Source organism: Saccopteryx bilineata, chromosome 2 (genome assembly GCF_036850765.1).
Source record: "Saccopteryx bilineata isolate mSacBil1 chromosome 2, mSacBil1_pri_phased_curated, whole genome shotgun sequence".
Classification (NCBI taxonomy): Eukaryota; Metazoa; Chordata; class Mammalia; order Chiroptera; family Emballonuridae; genus Saccopteryx; species Saccopteryx bilineata.
The window spans coordinates 96753439-96771807 of NC_089491.1; the positions used below are offsets into that span (position 1 = coordinate 96753439).

Sequence of the window (18369 nt, forward strand, 5' to 3'; positions counted from 1 at the left end):
TTCAATGTTACAACTCAAAATACCAGCACAGAACCAACCATGGAAAAGAACGTCAGTGGAGATAACCACCATTCTTTCCTCTGTGTGATCCAGAAAACTCGAGAGACAAAATATATCCTCTTTTCTTTTTTTTTGTTATTAAGAGGTTGCTGATACGAAAAAATGTTTCCCAAAGCTAGTCATATAGAGCGTAATATGACTCGGAGAAGTTCCCTCTAGAGGCCAATCTACCAACACTCAGATGGTACCATAAAATATCTGATTTAGAACACAAATGACATTTGCATCTGGCTTAATCTCATGTTTTGAGCTCTGGACAAAAAGGGAACCTGGGCCAGGGCTGCTAGTGTCCCACCTGGGCCACAGTAGGTTGGCTTCTGCATATGTAAACCATTGAAACCTGTGACAAAAAATATTTGTGGAATAAATCAGATCACTTTCATCATTCAAGATGACAGAATCTTTTTTTTTTATTATTAACCTTTTCATCTTAAATAATTTAAACTCCTAAATCCATAGGGCACTAAGATGTGATATTATTTAGTCCAGAATGGTAGCAGTCACTGCTTTCCTCAGTATCAAATCGTTATGGCCCTGGCCAATTGGGTCAGTGGTAGAGTGTCAGCCCAGCATGTGGATGTCCCAGGTGTGATTCCCAGTCAGGGCACACAAGAGAGGTACCCATCTGCTTCTCCACCTTTCCCCTCTCACTTCTCTCTCTTCCCCTCCTGCAGCCATGGCTGTATTGAAGTGAGTTAGCCTCGGGTGCTGAGGATGTCTCAATGGCCTCCACCCCAGGTGCTAAGAAGAGCTTGGTTGCTGAGCAACAGAGTGACAACCCAGATGGGCAGAGCATCGCCCTGTAGGGACCTTGCTAGGGGATCCCGGTCAGGGCACATGCAGGAGTCTGTCTGCCTCCCCTCATTTAATAAATATAAATAAATAAAATCATTATATACTCCTCACCAATAGACAAGATACAGCCAGCCAAGATTTGACCATGAGGTACTTCTCAGCCATATGAGGGGTCAGACAGAGCACTTAAAACTAGTGACACAGGCAGGCTGTGTCTTCATTACAGCCTTCTGGTAGGAAGTACTTTAATTTTTTCATGATACCTAGGGACTCTATTTTGTCTGGATCATATGGGCTTATTGTAGAAAATGTGGAACACATGTGAATGCAAAGAGGCAATAAAGCTTGCCTGTAATCCCCCAGCCCCAGGAGAACCCTGTGTGTGTTTGTGTGCAGGACTTTTTCCATTTTTTCTGACCCAAAGAATTATGCCCATTTTGTAGACACCAGCAGCTCTAGACCACTTATTTGCCTGATGATAGCAAATTGTCATTGATGAAATGCTTCTGATACTTTACCTTCTCATGGTCTCTCCCTCCACAGCCCGAAGCGGCATGCCACCCTGCCATTTTCAGAGTCGTTGATGAAATGTTCAGGTAAATGTGGTGCTATTTCTGCTGATAATTAATTTTAAAATGCCCAATTTCCAAATATAAATGAGAAATTCTGTGGTGTCTGTCTTCTGTGGTATCATGGGGAAATCAGTTTCTGATTCCATCTTACCCCTCTGAGCTTTTTAGTAAAACCCAAGTGTCAGTGTATATTTAAAAGCCAACGCTTAAGAATTAAGGTAATTTTCTTTTCTGTAAGCTTTTAAAATGCTAATAATAATGGTAGAAAAGAGTTGAATCCAATTTTAAAGCATTAAATATTCGTGTTAGATTTTTCTCAGCTCAAAATAAAGTATAGCAGTGAGCTCCCTTCACCACATGAGGGCTGACCAATCTTTTCAAAAGGGTTTTTAAAGCTAAGGAGAAACAAGAATAATAAATAATGCCATCTTAGCAGAGCTCCTCTGAAGGGTGAGATCAGCTATGTGAGTTATCTTACAGCACATAAAGTTTTATTTTGCAAGTGAGTGTGATTCTTTTTTTTAATTTTATTTATTTATTTTAGAGAGGAGAGGCAGAGAGGAGAGAGAGAGACAGAGAGAGAGAGAAGGGGGAGGAGCTGGAAGCATCAACTCCCATATGTGCCTTGACCAGGCAAACCCAGGGTTTCGAACCGGCGACCTCAGCATTTCCAGGTCGACGCTTTATCCACTGCGCCACCACAGGTCAGGCGTGTGTGTGATTCTTGGGAAATGCATTGGGTTTACAGGTGAGGAGAGGGGAGAACATTGAACGCCAGGCTAGGTTACGGCTGACACATATTGGGAGATTTGACTCCTCTCTGTGAGCTTGTCACCAGGGGAGTTTCCAACCTCTTTCAGCGCTGCTGGAGCAGCCGGGGTACCTGCCCCTGCATCCCCCTCCACTGCACTCAGCGGTGGAGGCTCCAAACAGGCAGTAAACAGTGGGGAAAGGAGTTTCTACAACAGCAAATAAGCCAGCACTTGGTTGGTCTTTAAACATACCATTTATGCTAAATAAGCAGAAAAGTAAGAAATCAGAATGCTGCTTTTAGTTTAAAGCTAGCAAAGTTTGAACTGCTTTTTTGTTTAAACATAAAGAAGAGTTAGCTGTAAGAAAATGCATGGAGGCCCTGGCCAGGTGGCTCAGTAGATAGAGTGTCATTCCAGTGCATTGAGGTCACAGGTTCAATCCCCAGTCAGGGCACGCACAAGAAGCAGTCTATGAGTGTACAACTAAAGGAACAGCTAAGTATAACAATGAGTTGATGCCTCTCTCCCTCTTAATCTCCCTCCTTCCCTCCCTCTCTTTGCCTCTTTCTCCCCTTCCTGCTCTCTCTGTCTCTCTCTGTCTCTCTGTCTCTCTCTTTCTTCCTCCCTCCTCTCAACACCCTTCCTTTCTCTCTCTTAATTCAGTAGGAAATTTTTTAAAATTATTTTAAAATTATGGGAAGCAAACCAACTACATGCAGATTCTTCCACCACCTCGGTGGGTGGGTTTGCCTGAACCACTTCCCCGCCTTGGGCAGCTCTTTCTCCACTTGAAAAAGCAAAAGGTCTGTTGGCGTTGCATGTCTGGGCATACAGTGTTCAAATATTTGTAAAGAGCATTCCGACCTACTTGGAAAGGATATGCTGTGCTTAATAATTTAAACGCCAAGAAAGGGACTGCTTGCTGCACTTTACAATCTTAGAGTCTTTAGAAAAGGACAGATGTCTCCTGCTTTCACACAGGGACTGAAATCTGATGAGTTGAGATATTGCTGAAGTTTGTGGCACAAAGGAATGTCTCCACTCTCCCTTGTACAGCTCAGGGTCATGCGTTTACCGGATTATTCCTTAAGTGCCTCACGCTCTGCCCTGCGTTCCTCAGGTGCGCACTCCTGGAAACCAGTGGAGCCCCGGAAGTACTGGCCGCCATTCAGGTGTTTACGTGTTGCTTCATGGAAGCTCTGGAAAGAGAAAACAACCAGGTTCGTTACAGGGCATGTATTACTCATTTCCTCAAAGAAAGAAAAAAAAGGCTCTCAGAGTATTCGGCTAATCACCAGGAAGGAGCACTTTATTTTCATTTTCAGTGATTTTGATAGACTGTTTTGCTCACAAAGAAAGCTTCCAAATGTATGCCCCAACAAAGGTAAGATTATTTTAATTGAAAGTAATCAAGATGGGTCCTGTCTGCCCTGCTCCCTGGTACCCAGAAGTGTTTATCTAGATTGTGTCAGAGAACTCTACCATCCTAACCGTGGAGGGTGAATTTTCCAGGCTCTGTGTGTGTGCTGTCTGCCAAGTAGTACTCCTCCCTCGCAGGCCAGGGACAGGCATTCTGGAGTCAGTGCGGCATGTGCTAAGAAGGAAGTGCCACTCATTACAAAGCAACACTGGGCCTGAACTGTGGTGGCGCAGTGGATAAAGTGTTGACCTGGAACGCTGAGGTCTCCAGGTTTGAAACCCTGGGTTTGCCTGGTCAAGGCACCTATAGGAGTTGATGCTTCCTGCTCCTCCCCCCTTCTCTCTCTCTTTCTCTCTCCCTCTCTCCCCCCCCCCTTTCTCTCTAAAAAAATAATAAATAAAATCTAAAAAAAACAACAAAGCAATACTGGACATTCTTAACTATTAGCATTTCTATTCCTTTGAGAGACCCAGGTGAATTGGATTGCAGGAGAGAGGAGGTAGGAAGGGCAATGCCTAAGAGATACGTCAGACATAGTGAGAAGCCAGTCCCTGGGACTGCAGGAAGACTTGCAGAACAGGGCTTTGCCAACAGAGGCCAGGCAACCACTCAGCAAGGACCTCTGACCAGTTAGAATGACCCTATGACAAAAGAACCTTTTCTACCAGAGAGCTTCTCATCTTTGGGCATTGTAACTCACTGGTACTTCTGTGTGGAGCTTTGTCTGCTCCTGTGGCTGGGCCCACTGCAGCTTCCCGGGGTCCACAGAGGCATTCACGGCCCTGCTGATGCTTTTAGCAGTTTGACTTAAGAGGGCAGTGCGGTGATGCTCAGCTCCACAGAAATCCACGCACCTCTGCGCCAAAGAACCACTCAGGTTTTATCATTGCTATTTAAGGCAACAGTGAATATTTACAATGTATTTTTCCCTCATCTTTTTCCCTAGGGAAGTTAGCGAGACTGTAGCAAGCATTTTGCAGTGGTGCCGGCCTTGGAGAGGTCTGCCGAAGGGCACTGACTGACTGCCCTCGTACTGATTTTGAGGCATAACTGTAAAAGTCTTTTATCCCCCCTTATACAGTCTTTGCATCCCCATCAGAAACTGACCTCCAGAAGACCTTTCCCTTTGACTTCTGGCTCACACATAGGTTAGGGCAGAGGACACTGGTAGAGAAGTGTTGCTCCTCAGCATTGGCTTGAGTCTGTTTTTCTTACCAGCTTTGCTCCTTCTGAGTGCTAGCCTTGGGCACTATGGATTTGGACTTGATTTGCAGTTGCTTTTAATTAACTTATTTTTATTTTTATCTTTATTTTTGTTTTATTTTATTTTTTTTACAAGGACAGAGAGAGAGTCAGAGAGAGGGATAGATAGGGACAGACAGACAGACAGGAACGGAGAGAGATGAGAAGCATCAATCATCAGTTTTTCGTTGGGACTCGTTAGTTGTTCATTGATTGCTTTCTCTTATGTGCCTTGACTGCGGGCCTTCAGCAGACTGAGTAACCCCTTGCTCGAGCCAGCGACCTTGGGTCCAAGCTGGTGAGCTTTTTTTAGCTCAAGCCAGATGAGCTCGCGCTCAAGCTGGCAACCTCGGGGTCTCGAACCTGGGTCCTTCCACATCCCAGTCCGACACTCTATCCACTGTGCCACCGCCTAGTCAGGCTTATCTTTATTTTTTATTGGGTATAGTGAACATATTCTATTAATTTCAGGTATAATTATTCTATATCTTTACATATTGTGCGATAATCTCCACACTAAGTCTAGTTAACATCTGTCACCAAACATCATTACAAATTCCTTCTTGTGACGGGAACTTTTAAGATCTGCAGTCTTAGCGTAAGCAATATAATATAATAAACTGTATATTGCATCTGCATAGTAAATCCCCATGACTTAGTTATTTTATAGATGATTGTTTGTACCTTTGGACTCCCTTTATTGATTTCACCTACCCCTGTCCCCACCTCTCTCAACCACCAATCTGTTCTCTGGTATCTACAAGCTTGGGTTTTCTTCCTTCTCTTTCTTTCTCTCTCTTTCTCTCTCTCTCTCTCTTTCTTTAAATTGCACATATAAATGAGATCATATGCTATTTGTTTTTCTCTCTCTGACTTATCTCACTTAGCGTAATGTCCTCAAGGTTCATTTATGTTGTCACAAATGGCAGGATTCCATTTTTTATGGCTAAGTGGTATTCCATTATGTGTGTGTGTATATGTATTTATATATGTCTTTACATATGCGGGCACACACACACACACCACATTTTCTTTATGAATTCATCCATTGGCAAACACTTTGGTTGCTATCTATATCTTAGATATTGCAAATAATGCTCCAGTTAACATGGGGACACATATATCTTTTTGAGTTAGTGTTTTCATTTTCACCAAACACCCAAGAGTGAAATTGCTAGATCATGTGGTCATTGTATTTGTAATTTCTTGAGGAACTTCCATACTGTTTTCCATAGAGGCTATACCAATTTACATTCCCACCAGCAGTGTATAAAGGCTCCCTTTTCTCCATATCCTTGCCCACATTTGCTATGTCTTGTCTTTTTGATAACAGCTATTCTAACAGGTGTGAGGCGATACCTTGTGTGGTTTTGGTTTGCATTTCCCTGTTGATGAGTAATACTGAGCTTCTTTTCTTGACCTGTCAGCATCTGCATGTCTTCTTTGGAAAAATGTCTATTTGGATGTTCTGCCCACCTTTAATCAGATTGTTTGATATATTTTTTGTTATTAAGTTATATGAGTTTTTTATACATGCTGGATATTAACCTGTTATCATATACATGATTTACAAATATTTTCTCCCATTCACTAGCCCGCCTTTTCATTTTGTTGATGGTATAGAAACTTTTTGTTTTTTTAACAGAGACAGAGAGAGAGTCAGAGAGAGGGATAAATAGGGACAGACATACAGTAACAGAGAGAGATGAGAAGCATCAATTATCAGTTTTTTGTTGCGACACCTTAGTTGTTCATTGATTGCTTTCTCATATGTGCCTTGGCTGCGGGCCTTCAGCAGACCAAGTAACCCCTTGCTCAAGCCAGCGACCTTGGGTCCAAGCTGGTGAGTGTTGCTCAAACCAGATGAGCCCACGCTCAAGCTGGTGACCTCGGGGTCTCAAACCTGGGTTCTTCACATCCCAGTTCAATGCTCTATCCACTGCACCACTGCCTGGTCAGGCAGTATAGAAACTTTTTGCTACATAGAAGCATTTTAGTTAGATGTAGTCCCACTTGTTTATTTTTACTTCTGTTCCTTTTGCTTTTAGAGTCAGAGCTATTGCGAGTTGATTTTTGAGTGTATTGTGGGACAGTGGTCCAGCCTCAGACTTTTGCATGTGGCTGCTCCATTTTCCCAGAGCCATGTATTGAAGAGACTGTCCTTTCCCCATTGTATGTTCTTGGGTCCTGTCCTTGTTGTCAATTAAGTGACCATATATGTGCGGGTTTACTTCTGGGCTCTTGATTCTGTTACGTTGACCTGTGTGTCTGTTTCTCTGCCAGCGCCATGCCGTTTGCTGAGTATTGCTTTGTACTTCTGAAACCAGGGAGCGAGATGCTGCCAGCTTTACTGTTCTTTCTCAAGATTGCTTTGGCTGTTAGGGTCTTTTGTGGTTCCATATATTTTTTAAGATTTTTTTTTCTATTTCTGTCAGTTTTAATTTTAGAATAGTACCCTGAGCAGGCTACATGTTATCTGGTGGTGCAGGGCCCCTCTCGTGGGGGGCAGGGCCCCTCTAGTGGGGGGCAGGGCAAGGATCCAAAAGACACAGGAATTCGTTACCCTCTCCTTGGGCTCAGAATAAGAGGACATCAACCTCTTACCTTTACACATGGCTTCATATATGTATATTATGTCACTCATCTTCCTGGGACTATTCCTAATTGCCTGCCTGCTTTTCTAATTAATAGCCATTTTTATCACTGATGCCCTGCTTTCCTGAGAGCCCATTTTTAGATTAATCATAATCCTTGATGGATAACATCCTGTGTCCTGTTTGTTCCATGCATTGTCCTCTTTCCTTTCTGCGTTCTATTCATTCATTCATGTATTTATTCTTAATAAAATGGATGTCTGTGAACCTGACATCCAAATAGGACCTAGACCAGTAGTCATCACTTAGCTGTATCCATGCGATCTTCCTCTGTCCCGTCACCCTGCCATTCTCCCCACAGGCTGCCACTGTCTTGAATTTATGTTTTCATTCCTTTGCTTTTTCTGAAAATAGTCTGATCCCATATATGTGATTTCGTATATTGTGTCTTCTTTGCTTGTGGTTGTTTTTGCACTTTATAAAACAAACAACAAACAAGAGTTGCATGCTGTGTGCAGTCTCCTGAGCTTTGCTTTTTCCACTCAGCTTGTTGCCAGGATTGCTTTATGACTTGCGCAGCTTGGTAGGATGTGGCTGTGTGGTACTCCACTGGGACATGTGCCACAAGGTAGCTCTTTTCTGGCGGTGGACATTTGGGTGGTATCCAGATTTTGTTTTCTTTCCTAGTGTTGCTCCGATCATTGTTATATATATACTTGGGAGAGGAGTGCTAGGTGTTGGGAATGCAGAGGTTCTGCATCTGGAGAACCAAATTATTTTCACTTCCTCCACCCCAGTTGTTTATAAAAAATCCCATTAATTCACACTCTCTCCCATTGTCAGAAAGGTTTATTCTCACTGCTTCTCATTTTCTTTTTATTCTTTCCTCTCACCCATGTTTTATTTGGAGAGCACAGTGCAGCTCCATTAATGTACCTGATCGGACTGGCAGGCAAACGCTTAAGGTTGTCATGACAAGCCACCTTTTTCTGAACTTGCACAATAGCTCAGTATAAACAGCAAATCAGTTCACGTTCTGGTTCTCTTAGTGGCAGAATCTAACAATGCACTAGACTAAATCTCCCACACATAAAAATGGTAAACTCTGGGGAAAATATTTTTAAGAACAATTTGAAGGAACTAGAGTGGAACCAAAAGAGCAGAGCGAACATGGAAAGGACTGAGCTTCGGGAAAGGAAACTCGGCAGGCTCTTTTCCTCACTCTTCCCTGAGGGCTCTCACGTGAGGGTGGGAGGGCGTTGAGTAGGCAGGAGTGACCAGAACTCAAGGCACAATCTGATTGACATGAGGTGTCAAAAGACAGAGCTGTAGGCTGTAAGAAGAACAAAAAATAGATTGGGAAAAGAAACTAATATCAAAAGATAGAACTAAACCCAAACATACTACAAGTTACATTAATTATAAAAGTTAAGTAAAAATTATGTAATAGTAAAATGGCAAATGGTTCATTCTGAATGAAAAACCAAGCTTCAACTATATGTTGTTTTGAAGAAACCCATTCTAATTATAAAGACACAGATTAAAGTAGAAGGAAAGAAATACGATTTAAAATAATAAGCACAAGAAAGCTGGTACTGCTAGTGGCAAACAGACTAGACTTTAAGATAAGGAGTGTGGCCAAAGATTAAAGAGGAACATTTTATAATGACAAGTTTATCAGGAGAAATGCCAGTGATAAACAGATATGTGCCTAGTAACAGAGTTCTGAAAGATGTGAAGCAAAAATGGACAGAATTGAAAAGATAAATAGGTAGGTCCAGTCACACATAAAAATACTTAGGATTAAATTTAACAGAAGGCGTATAATACCTCTACACGTAAAGCTACAAAATATTGCTGAGAGAAATGAAAGAAAACTTAAATAATGAAGAGAAACCATATTCATGAATTGTTAAGATACCTGTTTTCCCAAAACTGATCCATTGCTTCAATGTGATCCCAGTCAAAATCCTAGTAGGTTTATATATATATGTGTGTGTGTGTGTGTATATATATATATTTTTTATATATACATATATATATACATATATATATATTTTTTAATTTAGAAATTAAATTTAATGGAGTGACATTGATCGATAATAGTACATAGATTTCAGCCGGACCAGGCAGTGGCACAGTGGATAGAGCATTGGACTGGGATGTAGAGGACCCAGGTTCGAGACCCTGAGATCACCAGCTTGAGCCCTAGGTCACTGGCTCGAGCAAGGGGTCACTCGGTCTGCTGTAGCCCCCTGGTCAAAGCACATATGAGAACTCAATCAATGAACAACTAAGGAACCACAATGAAGAATTGATGCTTCTCATCTCTCTCCCTTCCTGTCTATCTGTCCCTATCTGTCCCTCTCTCTGACTCCCTCTGTCTCTGCCACAACAGAAAAAAAAAGTACATAGATTTCAGGTAAACATTCCTATAGCATTAGAACTGTTGATTGTGTTATGTGCCCATCACCCAAATCATTTTCCATCACCGTATATTTGTCCCCCTTCAATCCCCACCCTCCACCCTCCTACCTTGGTAATCACTTCACTTTTATCTATCTGGAAGGGCAAAGGAACTATAGTAGCCAGAACAATTTTGAAACAAACAAACAAAAAAGCAGAGGACTCACACTACTTGAATTCAAGACTTTAAGCTACAATAATCAAGACAGTGAGGTACTGGCCAAACGATAGATATAGGATAGTGGAACAGAGGAGAGACCAGAAATAGATCCATCCATATACAGTCAACTGATTTTTGACAGAGACACTAAGGCAGTTCAATGAGGAAAGGAAAGTTGCAGCACATGGTGTAAAAACAAGTGACTATCCGTATGGGAAAAAGTGAATCTCTACCTTACAAAACATAGAAATTAATTGGAGATGGGTCATAGGCTTCAACATAAATGCTAAAACTATAACGCTCCTAGAAGAAAATGAGGGTAAGGGTTTTTTATTGTTTTTTGTTTGAGGTTTTTTGGTGTTGCAGTAATCTAAGATTTCTTAGAAGGGATGTAAAAAAGCACTGAGAAAAATGGCTAAATTAGATTTTATAAAAATGGATTAACGAGATAAAACTTCTGTATTTTGATAGACTCAATTTCCATTAAGAAAATGAAAAAACAGCCTGACCAAAATGGTGGCTCAGTGGATAGAGTGTCGGACTGAGACACTGAGGACCTAGGTTTTAAACTGTGAGGTCACTGGCTTGAGCTTGGGTTCATCTGGCTTAACCACGGGCTCATCAGCTTGAGCGCGGGGTTGCCGGCTTGAGTGTGGGATCATAGACATGACCCATTGGTCACTGGCTTGAGCCCAGGTCTCTGGCTTGAGCAAGGGGTCACTGGTTTAGCTGGAGCCTCTCAGTCAAGGCACATATGAGAAAGCAATCAATGAACAACTAAGGTGCCGCAACTTATGAGCTGATACTTCTCATCACGCTCCCTTCCTGTCTGTCTGTCTGTCTCACTAAAAAAAGAAAATGAAAAAGCAGTACACTAACTGGGAAAAGATGTTTTCAATACATATGTCTGATGGGGACTTGTGTCCAAAATATATAAAGCTCTCTTACAACTTTATAAAGAACAACTCAGTTTTTTAAAAATAGACAAAAGACTTGAATAGACACTTTTAAAAGGATATATAAGTTGATAGTATTGACATAAAAGTTGTTCAACATCACTTACCAGGAAAATCACTAGCAAAGTCATAATGAGGTGACATTTCACCCCACTAGAATTGCTGAAGTTAATAAGATTTGGTTACAACCACCAAAGATTGGGGAGTATGTGAAGCAACTGGAATTCTCATAAACCACTGATGAGAGTGTGAAACAGACAACCATTTGGAAAATCATATGGCAATTTCTCATAAACTTAGAGAGGCATCTACTCTATGACCCAGTAATTCATTCCTATAGCATCTACCTAAGAAAAATGAAAGTGCTTGTCCACAAAAAACCATAAATATGAATGTTAGTTGCAACCTCATTCATGATAGCCCCAAACTGGACACAACCCGAATGCCCGTCAGTAGGAGAATGAACAGATTACTGTGTACTCATACAATGACTACTTCTAAGCAATACAAAGTATTGTATAATGAGCTACTTATAATAACATGGATGAATCTCAAAAAGACATGATGAGACAAAGCCAGACACAAAAAGAATATATATTTATATGATTCAGTTTATATGAAATTCAGGAATAAGCAAAACTAATCTCTCTCATTGAAATCAAAGTACTGGTTGCTGGGTAGGGTAGAGGGATAGACTATAATAGCCACAAGGGAATATTGGGGGTGATAGAAATGTTCTGTGTTTTAGGTGGAGTGGTGGTCACATTGGTTTACACAGTAACCAAAACTTATCAAATTGTACCCTTAAAAGCCCACATACTTCACTATTTCTAGATTTTGCCTCAACTTTTTACAAGTGTTTAAAATGTTCTGTGCCTTCTGAGGGTATAGATGGCTATAGCACTTTGGCCCTCACAGTACTGTGAGCACCACTGTTTTTTCTGTTTGTTGTTGAAAAACCATCTCACAACTGCCTTGGAAACTCTTACTTAAATAGAAGATTTATGCATATAATCAGATAAAGAACTGATACAAACACATTAGAAGCATAGTTGTATTTTTTCTCCCCCCCCTCCTTTTTTTTTAAATTTAGGCAATTAAATTTAACAGGATGACATTGGTCAGAGTACATAGATTTAGAGAAGACATCTCCACATCGTTTGGACAGTTGATTATGCTGTATACCCATCACCCAGGGTCAAATCATCTTCTGTCACCCTATATTTTGTTTCTCTTTATTCCCCTCCCCCACCCCTACCTCCTTCTCCCCCCCCCCCCCCCGCAACCACAGCACTCTTATCTATATCCATGAGTCTCAGTTTTGTGTCCCACCTATGTATGGAATCATACAGTTCTTAGCGTTTTCTGATTTACTTATTTCACTCAGTATAATGTTATCAAGGTCCATCCATGTTGTCGTAAATGATACTATGTTATCATTTCTTATGGCTGAGTAGTATTTCATTGTGTATATGTACCACATCTTCTTTATCCAGTCCTCTACTAAAGAGCATTTCGGCTGTTTCCATGTCTTGGCCACTGTGAACAATGCTGCAATGAACATGGGGCTGCATGTGTCTTTACATACCAATGTTTTTGAGTTTTGGGGGTATATACCCAGTAGAAGGATTGCTGGGTCATATGGTAGCTCTATTCTTAATTTTTTGAGGAACCACCATACTTTCTTCCATAATGGTTGTACTACTTTACATTCCCACCAACAGTGAATGAGGGTTTCTTTTTCTCCACAGCCTCTCCAGTACTTGTTATTACCTGTCTTGTTGATAATAGCTAATCTAACAGGTGTGAGGTGGTATCTCATTGTAGTTTTCATTTGCATTTCTCTAATAGCTAGTGAAGATGCGCATTTTTTCATATATCCATTGGCCATTTGTATTTCTTCTTGGGAGAAGTGTCTGTTCATGTCCTCTTCCCATTTTTTTATTGGGTTGCTTGCTTGTTTGTTGCTGAGTTTTGTGAGTTATTTTTATATATTGGATATTAGCCCCTTATCTGAGTTGTTGTTTGAAAATATCATCTCCCATTTAGTTGCCTATTTGTTTTGTTATCAGTTTCCTTTGCTGTGCAAAAGCTTCTTAGTTTGTTGTAGTCTCATTCGTTTATCTTTGCCTTTACTTCCCTTGCCTTTGGGGTCAAATTCATAAACTGTTCTCTATGGCCAAGGTCCATGAGCTTACAAATATTGATCAACTTATGACCTATGCAACTTACTACCATTCGACTTTACGACCACAATCTCTAGCCACTACTGCTCCGAGTCTGGCAGCGCAAGCATTGCCCAGCTGGGCGTATGACAGTGCGAACCAGCTTCCGGCAGCACTACCATCTCTGTGTGCACCATATCAACTGTTATCCCAGACTCGGTACAGCAATTTGTGTTTTGTGTCTTGAATATTTTTCATCAAACCCCTCCCAAGATGTCTACCAAGAGGAAATTGTCTTTGCAAATATTAAACCAGTTGTACTGGTAATGCAGTGTTTTACTTAAACCTGACGAATATAAAAATAAGAAACAAAATGGTGTAGAGATGATACAAATGGCATAAAATGAACAAAGAAAATTATGATATATAACAATAATGAAAGAAAATTATGATAAAATATGACTTAAAGATTTTTATAACATCATTTCACAGTACTGTTCATATAGCCTACTCAACTTACGACCAAATCGTGTTATGACCGGTCTGTCGGAACCAATCATGGTCGTAAGTCGAGCACTAGCTGTAGAACCTATGTTTTCTTCTATGTAATTTATTGTTTCAGATCTTATATGTAGGTCTTTGATCCATTTTGAATTAATTTCTGTGCAAGGAGACAAACTTTGTCAAGTTTTATTCTTTTGCATGTGTCTTTTCAGTTTTCCCAGCACCATTTATTGAAGACTTTCTTTTCTCCTTTGTGTGTTTTTGGCTTCTTTATCAAAGATGATTTGACCATATATATGTAGGTTTATTTCTGGGCTCTCTATTCTGTTCCATTGGTCTGTGTGTCTATTTTTCTGCCAGTACCATGCTGTTTTGATTATCATGGCTCTGTAGTATAGTTTGAAGTCATGTAAATACCTCCAACTTCATTTTTTTCCTTAAGATTACTTTGGTTATTTGGGGTTTTTTATGGTTCCATATAAACCTGATGATTTTTTGTTTCATTTCTTTATTTTTTTATTTTTTTTTTATTTAAATAATTTTATTTTTTTAATGGGGTGACATCAATAAATCAGGATACATATATTCAAAGATAACAAGACCAGGGTATCTTGTCGTTCAATTATGATGCATACCCGTCACCCAGTCAGATTGTCCTCTGTCACCTTCTATCTTGTTTTCTTTGTGCCCCTCCCCCTCCCCCTTTCCCTCTCCCATTCCCCCCTCCCCCCCGTAACCACCACACTCTTATCAATGTCTCTTAGTTTCACTTTTATGTCCCACCTACGTATGGAATAATGCAGTTCCTGGTTTTTTCTGATTTACTTATTTCGCTTCGTATCATGTTATCTAGATCCCACCATTTTGCTGTAAATGTTCCGATGTCATCATTTCTTATGGCTGAGTAGTATTCCATAGTGTATATGTGCCACATCTTCTTTATCCAGTCATCTATTGACGGGCTTTTTGGTTGTTTCCATGTCCTGGCCACTGTGAACAATGCTGCAATAAACATGGGGCTGCATGTGTCTTTACGTATCAATGTTTCTGAGTTTTTGGGGTATATACCCAGTAGAGGGATTGCTGGGTCATAAGGTAGTTCTATTTTCAGTTTTTTGAGGAACCACCATACTTTCTTCCATAATGGTTGTACTACTTTACATTCCCACCAACAGTGTATGAGGGTTCCTTTTTCTCCACAGCCTCTCCAACATTTGCTATTACCTGTCTTGCTAATAATAGCTAATCGAACAGGTGTGAGGTGGTATCTCATTGCTGTTTTGATTTGCATTTCTCTAATAGCTAAAGAAGATGAGCATCTTTTCATATATCTGTTGGCCATTTGTATTTCTTCCTGGGAGAAGTGTCTGTTCATATCCTCTTCCCATTTTTTTATGGGATTGTTTGTTTGTTGTTGAGTTTTATGAGTTCTTTGTATATTTTGGATATTAGGCCCTTACCTGAGCTGTTGTTTGAAAATATCATTTCCCATTTAGTTGGCTTTCTGTTTATTTTGTTATCAGTTTCTCTTGCTGAGCAAAAACTTCTTAGTCTGATGTAGTCCCATTCATTAATTTTTGCCTTCACTTCTCTTGCCATTGGAGTCAAATTCATAAAATGCTCTTTAAAACCCAGGTCCATGAGTTGAGTACCTATGTCTTCTTCTATGTACTTAATTGTTTCAGGTCTTATATTTAGATCTTTGATCCATTTTGAGTTAATTTTAGTACAGGGGGACAAACTGTAGTCCAGTTTCATTCTTTTGCATGTGGCTTTCCAGTTTTCCCAGCACCATTTATTGAAGAGGCTTTCTTTTCTCCATTGTGTGTTGTTGGCCCCTTTATCAAAAATTATTTGACTATATATATGTGGTTTTATTTCTGGACTTTCTATTCTGTTCCATTGGTCTGAGTGTCTATTTTTCTGCCAATACCATGCTGTTTTGATTGTCGTGGCCCTATAATAGAGTTTGAAGTCAGGTATTGTAATGCCCCCAGCTTCATTCTTTTTCTTTAGGATTGCTTTGGCTATTCGGGGTTTTTTATAGTTCCATATAAATCTGATGATTTTTTGCTCTATTTCTTTAAAAAACGTCATTGGAAGTTTGATGGGAATTGCATTGAATTTGTATATTGCTTTGGGTAATATGGCCATTTTAACTATATTTATTCTTTCTATCCACGAACAAGGAATATTTTTCCATTTTATTGTATCTTTTTCAATTTCCTTTAATAATGTTTTTAGTTTTCAGTATATAGGTCCTTTACATTTTTTGTTATGTTTATTCCTAGATATTTTATTTTTTGTTGTTGGCAGCTGTAAAAGGGATTACTTTTTGAGTTCTTTTTCCAAAGTTTCATTGTTGGTATATAAAAAAGCAATAGACTTCAGTATATTAATTTTGTATTCTGTGACCTTACTGTATTGGTTTATTGTTTCTAATAGCCTTTCTGTGGAGTCTTTGGGGTTTTCTATATACAAGATCATATCATCTGCAAAAAGTGAAACATTTACTTCTCTTTCCCAATATGAATACCTTTCTTTCTCTTGTCTGATTTCTCTGGCTAGAACTTCTAGCACTATGTTGAATAGGGGTGGAGAAAGTGGGCATCTTTGTCTTGTTCCTGATTTTAGAGGAAACATTTTCAGTTTTTTACCATTTAGTATGATGTTAGCTGATGGTTTGTCATAAATGGCCTTTATTATGTTGAGGTACTTTCCTTCTATACCCATTTTGTTGAATATTTTAAACATAAGAGGATGTTGTATTTCAGGGGTCCCCAAACTTTTTACACAGGGGGCCAGTTCACTGTCCCTCAGACCGTTGGAGGGCCGGACTATAAAAAAAACTATGAACAAATTCCTATGCACACTGCACATATCTTATTTTAAAGTAAAAAAACAAAACGGGAACAAATACAATATTTAAAATAAAGAACAAGTAAATTTAAATCAACAAACTGACCAATATTTCAATGGGAACTATGCTCCTCTCACTGACCACCAATGAAAGAGGTACCCTTCCAGAAGTGCAGCGGGGGCTGGATAAATGGCCTAAGGGGACCGCATGTGGCCCGCGGGCCGTAGTTTGGGGACCCCTGTTGTATTTTATTGAATGCCTTTTCTGCATCTATTGATAGGATCATATGGTTTTTGTTCTTTGTTTTGTTGATATGGTGTATTACATTAATTGTTTTACGTATGTTGAACTATCCTTCCTTGTGTTCGTGGATGAATACCACTTGATCATGATGAATTATTTTTTTAACTGTTATTGTATTCGATTTGCTAGTATTTTGTTTAGGATTTTTGCATCTGTATTCATTAGAGATATTGGTCTGTAGTTTTCTTTTTTGTGTTGTCCTTGCCAGGTTTTGGTATGAAGATTATGTTGGCCTCATAAAATGTGTTTGGAAGTATTCCTTCTTCAATTTTTTGGAAGACTTTGAGAAAGATAGAAATCAAATCTTCTTTGAATGTTTGGTAGAATTCACTAGTATAGCCATCTGGCATCAGACCTTTATTTTGGGGGAGGTGTTTTATAGTTGTTTCTATTTCCTCCCTGCTTATAGGTCTATTTAGACTTTCTACTTCTTCGTGATTCAGTCTAGGAAGATTGTATTGCTCTAGGAGTTTATCCATTTCTTCTAGATTGTTGGATTTGGTGGCATATAGTTTATCATAGTATTCTGCAATAATCCTTTGTATATCTATGATATCTGTGATAATTTCTCCTCTTTCATTTTGGATTTTGTTTATATGAGTCCTTTCTCTTTTTTCCTTAGTGAGTCTTGCCAGGGGTTTGTCAATTCTGTTGATTTTTTCGAGGAACCAGCTCTTTGTTGTATTAATTTTTTCTATAGTTTTTCTGCTCTCTATTTATTTCTGCTCTAATTTTTATTATTTCCTTTCTTCTGGTTTTGGGTTGCCTTTGTTCTTCTTTTTCTAGTTCCATATGATGTGATGTTCCTTAGGTTGTTGTTTACTTGGGCTCTCTTATTTTTTCATGTAAGCATGTAATGATATGAACTTCCCTCTTATTACTGCTTTTGCTACATCCCAAGCAAGCCTATATTTCTAACATCCCTTTCAAGCCTAATGTTCATGCAGTTTTGAATTTTTTATTCTGTTGTAGCTGAAGTTTGCACACAAGACCTACTTCCCTTATGCTTCTCCATCTCTCGTCATGATGCTGCTCCAACTCCCAAAAGGTACGTGAAGGTCAATTCCTGGACTGAAATGAATTCTGGGAAAGGGCCCTGACAGGTCACACCCTTCCCTCTCAGGTCCTTGTCTATAAAATGAGGGAGGTGAAATCAGACATCTCTAACATCCCTATAAGCTCTCAGGATGTTACATTCTGTGGATTTCAACATGACAATTTGTTTGACTTCCCAGTGAGGATCACAGCAAAAGAAAGAAAACAAAAAAAAAAGAAAAGGCCTCTTGTAAGTTTTGATAACCTTCTCTGGATACCACATGTCTCTGGTGCCAGCCAGATCCACCTAGGTGCCAGGAACAGGCTAGGAATTGGCTGAATTAGAATCAAATGATACATTTATTTGTGTTCCATTCATTCTACCCAGTGCCCCTTGTTGCAAAAGAAAAGATAAAAGGATGAATGAAGCTAAGGAAACTTAGGGGAAATTTCTCATAACCAAGCCAAGGGAAGGCTTTTGAAAG

General features: G+C 39.7%; 1 protein-coding gene across 2 annotated transcripts in view; it reads left to right on the top strand.

The window, feature by feature from the left end:
- Positions 1–18369, top strand: part of FANCC (FA complementation group C) — a 302788-nt gene that overhangs the window by 265510 nt on the left and 18909 nt on the right. For both annotated transcript variants that reach the window (XM_066257424.1, XM_066257425.1), the window contains exons 9-11: positions 1399–1451; positions 3300–3399; positions 17822–17897. In XM_066257424.1, coding sequence (XP_066113521.1) covers positions 1399–1451; positions 3300–3399; positions 17822–17897 — 229 coding nt within the window. The remainder of the gene's footprint in view (positions 1–1398; positions 1452–3299; positions 3400–17821; positions 17898–18369) is intronic.